At 48.4% G+C, this 15,329-nt stretch overlaps 1 protein-coding gene across 1 annotated transcript; it reads right to left on the bottom strand.

Annotated features, from left to right (window-relative positions):
- Window positions 1-1,969: 1,969 nt before the first annotated feature.
- Window positions 1,970-15,270, bottom strand: LOC136540245 (probable mitochondrial import inner membrane translocase subunit TIM21). Its single transcript, XM_066532248.1, has 8 exons — window positions 15,087-15,270; window positions 14,595-14,613; window positions 13,492-13,643; window positions 11,104-11,282; window positions 4,898-4,946; window positions 4,703-4,822; window positions 4,070-4,280; window positions 1,970-2,348 (listed from the first exon to the last, which is right to left on the bottom strand). Exons 1-7 carry the CDS (start codon window positions 15,195-15,197, stop codon window positions 4,116-4,118), a joined length of 795 nt encoding a protein of 264 aa, XP_066388345.1. The 5' UTR covers window positions 15,198-15,270; the 3' UTR covers window positions 1,970-2,348; window positions 4,070-4,115.
- Window positions 15,271-15,329: the final 59 nt, after the last annotated feature.

Below are 15,329 nucleotides of genomic sequence, written 5' to 3'. Positions count from 1 at the left end.
TTAGGGACAAAAAAATGCAATTTAAAAGTTGATGGACCTAGATGACATATCACCAAAAGTTAATGGACCCAAAAATACAGTTTAAAAGTTGATGGACCTGGATGACACACCACCAAAAATTAATGGACCAAAAAATACAGTTTGAAAGTTAATGGACCTAGATGACACACCACCAAAAGTTAATGGACCTACGGTGCATTTAACTCTATTTTTTATAGAACCCGTGGAACTGAAGTAAAATGAAGTTCATACTAGTTTGCAATGTTTTTTTTCTGCTGCTGCCCTATGGAGCCCCTGGGAACTGAGAAATAGTTTATGCTTCCCGGAGGCTTCTTGGAAGGATATGAAATCCCTGTTGCTGAAGGTTGCTGCTATGATCCAAAGTTGGTCGATCCTATGTCCACCAAGCCAGTACAGGAGTTCAACTCCAGGCTTTTGGATTTGACGAAGCTAGCAACGACCTATGAGAATCATGTGATGATATCCAAGAACAAGTGTTTGTACATGAATGCAATAAACTGGAGGTCCAATACTTTACCGCATGAAGCCAAGGCTCTGCCGTCAGGAAGCTCGTTTTTGGAAGGGACTCGACTCTCTGGTAAATGGCGTGATATAACTAAGCTAGGTTTATCTTGTGAGATGTAAGTGGTTTTGGTTCTGGCTCCTTCATTGCTATTTCCAGTTTGCTTTAAACGGGATTGATGGATGTAACCCATCCGAATGCTATAATAACGTTCTGATCTTGATAGTGTAAGACAGGGGCTTGGCCCTATTAACTCTAAAAAAAAAGTTGATCATTTATTATGCTAACAGGTCCTGTATATACTAAACTTAAAACAAACGGGCATTCCCAAGATAGCAATCCTTTCTCCAGGTCATGGATTTGAAATGAAATGTTTGGAGCAAAGCGAAGCCGGGAACTGACGACACGACACGGCCGCAGGCAACGAGTAGGCAAAGAATTGAGCACTGAAAGATGCATCCACCACTCGACCAATCTGTTGTGGGAGCAGGTAAGCCTACTCATAATAGTTATAGCTTTGCTCCAATCAGGCAAGCTGATGTCGCAGACGAAGTCGGCAAAGGAAAGGCTGGAGGAGCCCGGAGCAGATACGTAGAGGCGTGACAGCGAAAGGCGTTGATCGGTAGGAGGGAATAGGGATATGGAGACAAGGGAGGATGGATGGAAGGATATTTCACTTGGTTGATGACTTGTGGAATGTGTGCAGCCATAGAATAGTTTCCGGTTGATGACTCGTGGAACGTGTCTTAAAAAATGTGTGCAGCCATAGAACAGTAGCCGGACCATGCACGCTGAAAAGGGTGAAATGACTGAGCCTATGGATCCTCAATAAAAAGTCTGAAGGGAGAATCTGCAGATGGATTCGTGTTCACAGTGGATGATTGATGAGATAAAAGAAACAGAAAGTGTGAATTTTAGGTCCTATATCTAGACATCCCTCCGCCGAGAATAAATCAACTTCAAGAGTTATCCTAATTCAATTATTTTTAAGTTTAACCAAATTCGAAAAGGACTAATATTTGACATAAAATTAGTATAGTTAGATACAACATAAAATATATTTTCATACTATACCTTTTGGGGTCTTAGATCGTAGTACTCTTATTTGAAATTAATCAAACTCAAAGCTTGATTTAGGACAACTCAAGTTGATTTATTCAACGATGGAGGGATTACTAGATATCCAGAAACATCAAAACGACCTATATAATTTAAGAAATTTAGGACGGAGTATCAACCTGGTAAAAAAGTGGACTGATCGTTGGGGCAGAACGATAGATGTGATCATCCAAAGGTTGACGGGCATCCAGAAAGTCTCCCTGGGGTAGGGTACCTTTTGCTCAGTAAAGTTACAACAGCACATTAGAGGCCAATGGTAGGGCAGTTAAAGAAACTGTTCTCCAGAAAGAGAGATGTTCCTAACAGCCAAGATTAGCCCTTAAGACGAGCATTTCAAAATGAATTAATTCAAAACCAAATCCAGTTACAATAAGAGTTGCTATGATTTTACAAAGATGACTTACTGGATTAGGAAACGTATTTGGATGATACAAGGTACTCATGAGAACTAATAAAAAATACCCTCATCCAGGCATGCAGGGCTTTTCCCCATTACTAAAAGAAACATCGAAACATTTCCAGACATGAACTGTCTGAAACCACTTCGCCTTCTAGCAATGTAAGAACCGTTTATTACTCCACAAAACTGGTTTGATGGCAGTACATTATGAAAATCCTGTTCCTAAATTTCCCAATCTTGCATAGACTTAGTTTATAAATCCCCAGTTTAGCCACTTCTATCGGATCTTCCCTTTTGTGCCAAAATCTAAACAAACAAACAAAAATCAAGTAAAGATTGACAATAAATCTAATGGTTGTATGTAAATAATGGTAAAAACAACAATCATCAGAAGTCAACTAGAACCTCACGGAGTTGAAGTGCACCGGCAGTCCTTAAACTTTCCATGTGGTTCATCTAGGCCCTAAACTTGCTAAGTGTGCCACTTGAGGTCCAGAGTTCCCTAATTAGCATAAAGTTGACTATGTGGTATGGCAACATGGCATGAATGGACATGATCCTAAGCACGTAGTAGAGCATGGGAAGCTGAGGACATGATGGTGTCATGTTTGGTAGCAAGAGCAAAGGTAGTTTGTGGCTTGGGGTGCAAATGCACCCCCCCCCCACCCCCACCCCCCACCCCCCAAAAAAAAAGTTCAATTAAAATTTCACCATATATGCACCCCCCATGAGACATGTCCATGCACTCACAAGACATGTGCACACCCACTAATTTGCTCAAGGTTCGCCACTGTTTGGTAGAGCTCCACTCCCTGATTCTCTAATGGAGTGATTCTGGTCGGTGAGAAGGGTAAGGAACAGGTGAGAAGTGATTCTGGAGTGTTTTGGTGGGGTTTGAATAGAGAGTAATGATGAGCAGGTTTTTTAGCTCCTAGCTAAATGGAGAAGTGATTCTCACAAAAAAAAAAAACTGCTCCAAGGAGCGCTGCTAAACAGCCCCGGCTCCACTTAGTGTACCACATACATGATTGCTCGCTTATTAGGGTGATTTGGACCTCCAATGGCACACTCGACAAGTTGGGATCCACACGTGCATTTTAAGAGTTTATGGACCTAGATGGTCCTGCATACAATTTTCAAGACCACCAATGTAATTAACTCAACTTCACATGTATGGCTAGGAACTTTCGACTTGAAAGAAATGTAGCAAGGTTCAAAAGCAACAAACTTGTGGCTTAAAAAAAATGTAGGAACATTCAAAGCTAATCAAAATACAAACTACTGACATTCAGAAGAAAATCCTTTATAGAATGCAAACAGACTTACTCCTATCATCAGACTACTGAACAAATATCCATATCCATACAAACTGACAAATATTTAAAGGAAATTGGACTGACATATCCATATGTGAGGATTTGAACAAACTACTATAAAGAAAAATGCTTCAATGCATGGATTGATATGGCCTTCAGCTAAACAAGGTAGGTAACATCTCTAGTATGGGGAGAGTACCACTAAACCTATAAAAAAGTGTACAAAAAAATTGTATTACTCGACCTGCGGGGGGTTATGACGGCCCCCGGGTTTTCCCTTTAAGAAGAAGATCTTCTCACACAGATCAAGAAAACCCCCAAACCCCCGCCCCCATCCTGACGCAGAAAAAAAAAATTGTAACCACACCGGTAATAAGCATGGATGATAACAACCTTACTTGCTAATTTGAAATTAGCAATCAAAAGATTCCATGTAACCACACCGGTAACTTTGAGGTTGCTGGCTTGCTGCTGTTCAAGTTAGCATGCTAGGTAGATCTTCTGTACAACTTTTTGTAGGTGTAGCATTACTAGTTCCAGAAATCACTAGAAGCATATTTCATCCTACTGTTTGATGTCTATTATTTCAAGAAAGATCAAAATTCAAAACTTTAATGACCAAATGACAATACAAAACACAAAATAAAGTAAACATCAAGGATGGTACAAATGTGAAGTAAAATAGATATAATATATATGTGGGAGATGAACCTTGGAGATGCTATGGCACTGCTAACTGCTTTTGTTTCTTGCATTCTTATGCTGGTAAGTAAGATTCTAACATCAGTTGTGTTTTTGCATGTGGTGGTGACACGATATCAACAACGAGGTATGTGAACTTCCATGTCCGATCAGAATTATCTTTGAACATCTCTGAATACACTTTTCCAGCTCCATGTGGCCCACGGATGAGAAAGTTCACCTGAAAAAATGCATGTGAGCAGCGTAAAATAGCTATATGAACAATATGACTTAACATCAATGCAACCTTAGTGCCTCCTTTCCAATTTAGCAAAAACAATATCTACGAGCACAACAAAAAATGTAAACAGGATCTTCTCTGGTGTTGATACTGCTCTCAGGATTGATATTAGCAATGAAGGCAAATAATTCTCATCTTAGTACCTCCCCTTATGTTATGATTCACAATTAAGCTCTTCCCATGCTGCTAAGGGACTAATGAACTCTCAGAGAGCAGTTTCCCAACAAGTGTTGCAGAAGGAGAGCATAACTGTAACAGGTAAAGTTGCCACTTTCTTATTGACTAGGCTACAGTAGACCTGAGGTGCAAGAAAACAGAAGAATGGAAGAAGACACGACAAAAGAGACAAGAATGTGTTCTACCTCCACATGTTCAACACCGTCCTCATCTGTCCAAATCTTATTTGGAATTCTTTGCCGAGCTGCACGATTTCTAGTTTCCTGGCCATATCCAGTAATAGGATGGCCAATCCTTGACGTGACCTGACAAAATATATAAAACTAGTAAGAGAGGGAAAGTACAACTATCTACAGGAAAATAACATGATCAACGAAAACCTGGCTATCACTCTGAATTCTTGCTAGAGCTTTCCCAAATATCTTGTACCTGTTGGGTGGTTATACAATGCACAAGCATTAGCTAATCTCCCTTCAGCTTCAAAATTATATATATATTTATAAAACAGGCATACGGGGAATCAATATGCCAGACAAAAGCACCAAACACCAAATTATTATGTTGGGTTTCAACTTTAGCCTACCCCCAACTTGCTTGGAGTAAAGGGTTTTGTTGTTGTTGTTCACCTTTAACATAATGCAATGCATAGTACTTTCGGTAGTGAATCAACACTCTTACAGGTTATAGGATTAAAATGCAGTATGCACCAGAATGGGGCTTGTGACAACGGAACAAAAACAGAAAGATCTATGGTATTTGGTTTCATCTTCATTTTTCAATATAGTAAAAGTTTGTTCATATCAGGTAGCACACTAACCTATAAGTGACACAAAGTTGCAGATAATAAAGCTTCCTATTCCTATACTGCACAAAATGCCAATCTATAAAGGGGCGTACCCAGTGTAGAGAGCTCCCGCTCTGTGCGGGGTCTGGGGAAGGGTGTCAGTGGCAAGCCTTACCCTCGCCTGTGTAATGCGAGGAGACCGCGACTCGAACCCGGGACCTTCTGGTCACAGGCGGTAAGACTCTACCGCTTGCACCAGGCCCGCCCTTCACAAAATGCCAATCTATGAACCAAGGAAATGAAAAGCATAGACCATGTGCCTTAGATAGACAATGATGCATCCAGATTAAGATGTATATATAAACTAGTAAAAAGGGCAAAAAGAAGTTCCATATTACACATCATATTGACTGTTAATTTGTACAGTGCACATAAAGATGGGATTAGTGTTACGATCTGAAGAATGACCACTACGAAATGCTTTTTTTCTCAAATACACAGGAGATGTGTATCATATATCATTAAAGAACCACTGTGAAATTCTGTCATGTGCGGTCGCACATACGCCAAGCGCAGGAGAGCCCGCGACGTGCGCCGGGCGGCCGAGCGAGCAGCCAGGGCGCAGGAAGGGCAGGCGAGTGGCTAGGAGGAAAGTTAGCTAGCTGATTAGTTGCTTCCTTGTTGGATTAGTCCTACAATCAAGGAGAGCCTTCTCCATCTGTTAGGCCACGGGCCATATATGCATGTACGCTGGGACAATTGAGATTAACGAAGAAGTTATCCCTAATCTCTCTTTCTCTCTTAAGCCGACGGCCGAGGGGCATAACCTCGCCGGCGTGACGGACGGCGGCTACGAGCTACGTAGCCGAGGTCCGGCCAGTCAGGGGTTTGAGGCCCTTGACAACCTGGTATCACGAGTCCGGCGAACTTCGCCGCCTCGCTCCCGCTCCACCAGCCTATCCACCGCCGCCGCACCACCATCCTCACCACCGCCATCCCCGTCTTCCTCCACCGCATCCACCGCTGCCCAGCCGATCATGGGGGAACAAGCCATCGCCGACCTCACCAAGATGCTCCAGGACCTGTCCGCGGATATGGCGACCATGAAGGCCGACCTGGCGTCCCTGAAGGACAAGTCGAGCTCTTCCTCGGCGGGTGCCGGGCCCACCGACGGCAGCCATCACAACGACCGGCCGCCGCGGTTCCAGAAGATGGACTTCCCGCGCTTCGACGGCAAATCCGATCCGCTGATCTTCATCAACCGATGTGAGTCCTACTTTCACCAACAGAGAACCATGCCGAAAGAGAAGGTCTGGATGGCCTCGTTCAATCTCGAAGACGTGGCCCAGCTGTGGTACATCCAGCTCCAGGAGGATGAAGGCACGCCGCGCTGGGGTCGATTCAAGGAACTCCTCCATTTGCGGTTTGGCCCTCCTCTCCGATCGGCCCCCTTGTTCGAGCTCTCGGAGTGCCGGCGTACCGGGACGGTGGAGTACTCCAATCGGTTCCAAGCACTCCTTCCCCGCGCCGGCCAGCTTGACGAGATCCAACGGGTCCAGCTCTACACCAGCGGCCTCCTTCCGCCTCTGAGTCACGCGGTGCGCATCCACAACCCCGAGACACTCGCCAACGCGATGAGTTTGGCGCGCCAGGTGGAGCTCATGGAGATCGACAGGCAGGCCCAGGCCCCGGCTCGGCCCGCCGCGCGCGGTCTGCTGCCGTTGCCGCCGCCTCGCCCGGCTCTTCCCGCGCCGCCCCAGCAGCTGGCGCTGCCCGCGCCACCGGCGGGTGCCGACCAGGGACGCCGCGAGGGCAACCAGCGGCGCCTCTCCACGGCGGAGCAGGCGGAACGTCGTCGCCTTGGCCTATGTTTTAACTGTGATGAAAAGTACTCTCGTGGCCATAACAGGTTTTGCAAGCGGATCTTCTTCGTCGACGGTGTGGAGATCGACGACACCAACGACGCCGCTGAAGCGGGGGACAAGGAGGCTCCCTGCTTCTCGCTGCAGGCCGTGGCCGGCGTGTCCATGGCGGACACCATGCAGCTCGCGGTGGCGCTGGGGGCTGCCTCGCTCGTCGCCCTCCTCGACTCCGGCAGCACCCACAATTTCATCTCCGAGGAGGCAGCGCGGCGGTCCGGACTGCCTCTCCGTCAGCGGCCCCGCCTCACGGCCATGGTCGCCAATGGCGAGAGGATCACCTGCGCCGGCGTCATCCGCGACGCGCCACTGCTCATCGCCGGTGACCCGTTCCCGACGGACCTCTTCGTCATGCCCCTGGCCGGGTACGACATCGTCCTCGGCACCAAGTGGCTCGGAGCGCTGGGGCCCATTGTCTGGGACCTGGCCAACCGGCGCATGTCATTCCAGCGCGAGGGCCGCACCGTCTCTTGGGCTGGCGTGCCCACCGCGGCGGGCCCCGCCTTGAGCGCCCTGGCAGCTGGCGAGCCCCTTCTGGAGGCCCTCCTAGACGCGTTTGCGGGGGTCTTCGCCACACCGACCGGCCTGCCCCCCAAGCGCGCCAACGACCACCGCATCTTGCTGAAGCCCGACGCGCAGCCGGTAGCCGTACGCCCCTACCGGTACCCGGCTGCCCACAAGAACGAATTGGAGCGGCAATGTGCCGCCATGATTGAACATGGGATCGTCCGCCGCAGCGACTCGCCGTTCTCGCCGCCGGTCCTCCTCGTCAAGAAGCCCGACGGTTCATGGCGCTTCTGCGTCGACTACCGGGCCCTGAACGCGATGACGGTCAAGGACGCCTTCCCGATACCGGTGGTGGATGAGTTGCTGGACGAGCTCAACGGCGCCAAATTCTTCTCCAAGCTGGATCTGCGGTCGGGGTACCACCAGGTCCGCATGCGGTCCGAGGACGTCCACAAAACGGCGTTCCGCACGCATGACGGCCTGTACGAGTTCTTGGTCATGGCGTTCGGACTCTGCAACGCGCCGGCCACATTCCAAGCCTTGATGAACGACGTACTCCGGCCGTTCCTCCGCCGCTTCGTCTTGGTATTTTTTGACGATATTTTGATTTACAGCAAGACATGGCGGATCATTTGTGCCACCTTCGTGCTGTCCTCGACGAGCTCCGCCGCCACCAGCTCTTCGTCAAGCGCACCAAATGCTCCTTTGGTGCCCCCGCCGTCGCCTACCTCGGCCACATCATCTCCGCTGCGGGCGTCGCCATGGATCCGGCCAAGGTGCAGGCCATTCGTGACTAGCCGGCTCCTCGCTCCGCCCATGCTGTTCGTGGCTTCCTCGGGCTCGCGGGGTACTACCGCAAGTTCGTGCATAACTATGGCACGGTGGCCGCGCCCCTGACTGCGCTTCTCAAGAAGGATGGCTTCTCGTGGGACGACGCAGCTGCCGCGGCGTTCTCGGCACTCAAGGCGGCGGTCACGTCGGCTCCCGTCCTCGCCATGCCCGACTTCGCCAAGCTGTTCGTCATGGAGTGCGACGCGTCGACGTTCGGCTTTGGGGCCGTTCTCGTCCAGGAGGGACACCCGGTGGCCTACTTCAGCCGGCCAGTGGCACCACGTCACCGCGTCCTGGCCGCCTACGAGCGCGAGCTCATTGGCCTCGTTCAGGCGGTCCGGCACTGGAGGCCCTACCTGTGGGGGCGCCGCTTTCTCGTCAAGACGGACCACTACAGTCTGAAATACCTCCTCGACCAGCGCCTCGCCACGATACCGCAGCACCACTGGGTCGGCAAGCTCCTGGGCTTCGACTTCACGGTGGAGTACCGCTCGGGCGCCACGAACACCGTCGCCGACGCTCTCTCCCGCCGCGACAACGAGGAGGGCGAACTGCTGGCCATCTCGGCGCCCCGGTTCGACTTCATCGAGCGCCTCCGCCACGCCAAGGCAACTGATCCAGCGCTGGTCGCCATCCACGACGAGCTCCGTGCGGAAACCCGCACCGCACCGTGGACCATCACCGACGGCATGGTCGCCCTGGAGGGCCGCCTCTACATCCCAGCCGCATCGCCACTCCTTCAGGAGATCCTGGCCGCGGTCCACGACGACGGCCATGAAGGCGTCCACCGCACGCTGCACCGTCTACGGCGTGACTTTCATTTCCCCAACATGCGTCGTTTGGTGCAGGAATTTGTGAAGGCGTGCGCCACATGCCAGAAGTACAAGTCAGACCACTTGAGGCCGGCCGGTCTGCTCCAGCCGCTGCCAATCCCTTCCAGCGTTTGGGCCGACATCGGCATCGACTTCATTGAGGCGCTGCCACGGGTGCAGGGCAAGACGGTCATCCTCTCCGTCGTCGACCGCTTCAGCAAGTACTGCCACTTCATCCCGCTGGCGCACCCCTACACCGCCGAGACCGTCGCCCAAGCTTTCTTCGCCGACATCGTCCGCCTTCATGGCGTTCCGCAGTCCATCGTCTCGGACCGCGACCCGGTGTTCACGTCCGCGTTCTGGACCGAGCTCATGCGCCTCACCGGCACCAAGCTCTTCATGTCGTCGGCATTTCATCCGCAAACGGATGGCCAGACGGAGGCCGCCAACCGGGTGATCGTCATGTACCTCCGCTGCTTCACCGGCGACCGTCCTCGGCAGTGGCTCCGTTGGCTCCCGTGGGCCGAGTACACCTACAACACCGCCTTCCAATCGTCGCTCCGGGAGACACCGTTCCGCGTGGTCTATGGCCGTGACCCGCCGACCATCCGCTCGTATGAGCCCGGCGAGACGCGCGTGGCTGCTGTTGCCCAGGAGATGGAGGACCACGCAGCCTTCCTCGACGACGTCCGCTATCGCCTCGAACAGGCACAGGCGGTCCAGAAGCGTGTCTACGACCAGCATCATCGCCCGGTGGCATACCAAGTAGGTGACTGGGTACTCCTTCGTCTCCAGCAGCGCCCAGCGGCGTCCCTGCCACGTACCACCGCCGGCAAGCTCAAGCCACGTTTCGTCGGGCCATACCGCGTCGAGGAGGTCATCAACGACGTGGCTGTCCGGCTGCAGCTTCCCCAGGGGGCCCGCCTCCATGATGTGTTCCACGTTGGGGTGCTCAAGAAGTTCGTCGGCACGCCCCCAGCCACGCCCCCGGCACTGCCACCAACCCACAACGGCGCCGTGGTGCTGGCGCCTGACAAGATCACCGCTGCCCGGCTGGCACGCGGAGTGCGATAGGTGCTGGTCCAGTGGAAAGACGAGTCGGCGGCATCTGCGAGCTGGGAGGACTTCGACGACTTCCGTGCTCGCTTTCCCGCTTTTCAGCTCGAGGACGAGCTGGTCTTCGACGGCGGGAGAGATGTCATGTGCGGTCGCACATACGCCAGGCGCAGGAGAGCCCGCGACGTGCGCCGGGCGGCCGAGCGAGCAACGGCCGAGCGAGCAGCCAGGGCGCAGGAAGGGCAGGCGAGTGGCTAGGAGGAAAGTTAGCTAGCTGATTAGTTGCTTCCTTGTTGGATTAGTCCTACAATCAAGGAGAGCCTTCTCCATCTGTTAGGCCACGGGCCATATATGCATGTACGCTGGGACAATTGAGATTAACGAAGAAGTTATCCCTAATCTCTCTTTCTCTCTTAAGCCGACGGCCGAGGGGCATAACCTCGCCGGCGTGACGGACGGCGGCTACGAGCTACGTAGCCGAGGTCCGGCCAGTCAGGGGTTTGAGGCCCTTGACAAATTCTGACAAGGAAATTTTGTAGAACTTAAAAGAATATGGTAATAATTACTATTTATTTATTAACACATTTGTAATATCAAAATACAATTAGTCATAGTTGTATCACTTATCATTCTGCAAAATTCAAACAGAAGCCAAATAACAAATGCAAGGGACTTACTCTTTTGGCTCAAATATAAGCTCTTTGAACACAGCATATCCAGCCACCCCTGCAATTCCGAGTCCGGCAAGAATTACAAGACTATAAGAAGCACCTTCAGTAAATGTCACTGGCTTCTCAGGTATATTGTAGGTAATATCATCAAAGGGATGTTCTACAGTTGACAAGTCTTTCCCTTCCTGCGAACAAAGAGGACAGTTCCTTACAAGTAACAAAAAAACCATAAAAATGTGCAACAGCATTATAGCTATACGACGTATTCTGCTTGCAATATAATTAACAAACATTTGTTTGACTAATGAAAACAGTAATATCAGTTAGCTACGGTATACAAGTTCTATCAAGAACTAAATGACTAAGAGACCCCAAATATCTGACTGTTGGTGTCTTAGGTGATTAAAACTGTCAAGCAGTATAACAATAAACAAAACTCAAAGTCTTCTCCAGCAGAATGCTGTGAATGGAAAACTGGAACACAGTAAATACACGCTGAAACTTTGAGTGTGAACGCTTTCTCACATATGACAGAGATGCCTTGCAGAAAATAGCACTGTCACTGCAACACTACAAGTGCTGCTGGCTTTGGCTAAATGATTAGCATAATTGGGTTTCCTCATATAGGACCACTGAGATTATGGATCCATAAGACAAAATCTTTGAAGCAGACCATTACAAAACAGTGTCTAGCAACTACCTCTACATCTGCAGTAATGTAACTGGTGAAACAGAAACCTTTCAACATATGTAGGATCACAAATTTGGAATAGCTCTTAATAATCATTTTTTATGAAATTTTGGTTGTCCAAAACCACATTACAGGGGCTAATGCATATAAATAAGCCGGTATATGCGGCCAAGCTGTTGCCATTCAAGGTTTTAGGCATAGTAATCCAATGTAGAAAGCACGTTCAAGCTAATTTATGTATAATCCACAGGTGTTCAGTAATTCAGATGGTGCATGATCACAAGTACATGTGGGGTTGGATTTGGGAAATCCAAAGTCCAATTTAACCCTGCCTGCTTTGGATGTACATGAACATGATCTGTTTGGACTTGGATATCCAACACCATGTGATAAAATAAAGCACAATATCCATTGGGTTGCAACACAAAAAGTCCAATGTCCATTGGACCTAGCTGGACTTGGTTTTACAGTGGTGGTAACCCTCTCTTCAAATGCTACGCGGGGAGAGAATCGAGAAAGGAAGGGTGGATGAGAGAGACGGACTAGACTTCTCATCCGAACCATCAAGTGACCTCCATAGACCACTGACATCAGAGATGAGACGAGAGAATGGTCACTTCAGTACTTCACTTGTCTCTACGACCACGGCATGGCCTGGCACGGCGTTCCATTGAATAGGTCATTGGAGTGGAGTGGGTGACATACCAAGCACAAAGCAAAGGCATATGCAGGGTGACGGTGATGCTGTAGTGATTGGCTTTGAGGTAGAGCACAAAAGCAGTAACGTAGCAGACTGCAACAAGCAGTAGCTAGACAGCATAGGCATTAGTCATGTAGAGGTTAATGCAGACACCAACAGCTCCGGGCCAGGACCATGCTGTGAATCTCAAGATGGCCATGGCTTGGAGTCCTGCAGTGAGGATCATGTGGAGTGTCGGATGCCTGATGAAAGGAGGCTAACATTGGTGTTTCACGGCGAGTAGTTTTGCGGAGAGATCTGGCTGGAGATCTGACATGACAGATGAGATGAGAGAGTCAGTTTGGCTTGGTTTTCAAGTTGCCTGTGATGGGGAAGGGGAAGGGGAAGAGGAAGACGCCTTGCTGTGATGGTTGGATCATGATGGATGGATTCTAACTTGAGGGGCATGGATTGGATTAGACTCTAAGACTTATATGTTTGGACTGGATGATGGACTTTCTGTAGTAGGATTCTAATTGGATTCCTTTGTTAGGATTTGAATTTTGGTCCAATCCCAGTCAACAAGGTAACACAATAACTAAAAGCTTATATACTGCTTTACAACCACCATAGCAGCATATCACAAGATGGATAATATTAATTCAAATTTATGCAGCAAAGGATCAGAGACAAGTAGGAAGATACTCCATCCGTCCCAAAATAAATCAACTTGTAGAATTGTACTAAGTCAAACTATTTAAGTTTGACTAACTTTATAGAAAACAATACCAACATTTATGATGCCAAATAAGTACACTATGAAAATATATTTCATTTTGCATCTAATAATACTAATTTGGCATCAAAAATATTGGTGTTCTTTTCTATGAATTCAGTGAATCTTAAGAAAGTTCAACTTAGGAGTTAGGACAATTCTAGAAGTTGATCCATTTTGGGACGGAGAGAGTATATAAACGCATTACATTGAACAATTTAAATCAGCAAGCAGAACTGAAATACAAACCTGTTTTGCCTTCTGGTCTGAAGCTTGCGTAGAGTAAGATGCACATGGCCTTACAGAACAAGGAAATACTTTGCGGCACTCATAACGAGTAGTCAAAGGACCTGAAGTGTTTGACCTAGTCACGTACCACCTTGAATTTTTCAAAGACGAAGCTGGATGTTTTCCCAAAGAAAACTATGTCAAGATTAACAAATCCTAACGTGGAAAAAGTAGTGCGCAAGAATATCGGTCCAGATTGAGCAAAAATGCACACAAAAGTTGGATAGTTTTCGAGTGCTTGGAAATCAATGAAATTATGATTAGACTAGATAGCTGAGAAACCATTCTTTGTAATCATGGCCATGCATGCTCATAACATGGAACACAAGTAGAACAACCTTAAAGACAGATTGGAATCAATTTTATGAATTGAAAAAACTGAGCAGTTTGCATCGACTGGATCATAATGAGGAGGGTTACACACAGAATTATCATAATCATGTATTCAAATTATCACTAGTTCACTACTGAAAGGTTTTATCAACACCTTTCGACTCTCCAGTTCTGGATAATTCAACGTAGAGATTTGTTTTACCTTTGGCAAGTTCATTCAAATGCATCCAATGTATGCAAAGTATCACATACAGTCATAATAGATGCAGTGTTGCAATGGTAGTACATTATCATGGAAGGTTTACTAAATCAGTATGGCAGTACAGAAGGGCTTTGAAGTATCTGTTGTGGTAAGAGTGGGAAATAGTTCATGAATATTATGACAACAGGTACAGATTTGCCAGCTTTATCCTGATTATACAGGCTAAAAGATGCTAAGTTGACCTAGGTGCTCACATGGAAGCCACCGAACACTTTACTCTGATTTGCAATGTCAATATATACTTAACTTTACTCTGATTTGCAATGTCAACATATACTTAAAGCAGCTAAACTAAAAACTGGATAAGCATACATAATGTTTAAATTGTTATGCAGTATCCAACCAGCACTGCAAAACAAGCCCAGTTTCACCAATGCAACAATAACAGGAATAATAACAAAACAAAATATTTAATAGCAGCAACTTGGCCAATCAAACACAGAGCCTTAATTCAGAGGTGGGAGTTGACCTTCAGCCTTAGCAACATCCTGCAGTTAAGAGACAGGGAAGCGTTAAGGAAAAACAGACTTCCAAGTATATATTTTCAAATAAGAAGAAAAATACTATAAGGAAATTACAATGTGAAGAACTTCCGAAAGCCCAAAAAGAATCTATGCAATCACAGATCAGAAACACGATTGCATTGTGTTTCATACAGATAGAGCACCAGCACATGCATTGCTTATGACATGACTAGCAGAAAAGGCTGGCATTACGGGATAATAGAAGTTCAATACTCCCTAGCACTAGTAGCTAGTAAGCACCACCCTGCACAACAATTGTTGCTTCAGTTGAATCTAGCACAGAGCACCAGTTCAGTCCCTTCAGGAACCTAACCAGACACCACAGGCAGCAACGCCGGAAGAGGCAACGCAGAGATCGGCACGGGCATTCTGTCGAACACCCTGAGGGGAGGTTTAGAGGGGTTTAGGGTTTTCCTCCATCGCTGCTGCTGGATTACCTTGGAGACAGCGGCGCCGGCGCAGGGAGCCTGCGGCGCGCGGCGAGCGGAGGCCTCCGCTGCGGTGGCGAGGCGGTGGTGCAGGAGCAGCCTCGTGACCCGGGAGGCCATGGGCGTGTCTCGTATACCTGGGGAGGGGTTGGGGAGGAAGCGGAGAGGAGAAAGAGAGAACGGTTTGGATGGCTTCTCGGCTTTATTCCGATGCTCCGCGGCGACGGGGCGGGTTGGAGTTTTTGCTTTGGG

Source organism: Miscanthus floridulus, chromosome 2, assembly GCF_019320115.1.
Source record: "Miscanthus floridulus cultivar M001 chromosome 2, ASM1932011v1, whole genome shotgun sequence".
In the NCBI taxonomy this organism is placed as follows: Eukaryota; Viridiplantae; Streptophyta; class Magnoliopsida; order Poales; family Poaceae; genus Miscanthus; species Miscanthus floridulus.
The sequence above is the reverse complement of the archived record's forward strand: the minus strand, read 5'-3'. Positions and strand labels throughout refer to the sequence as shown.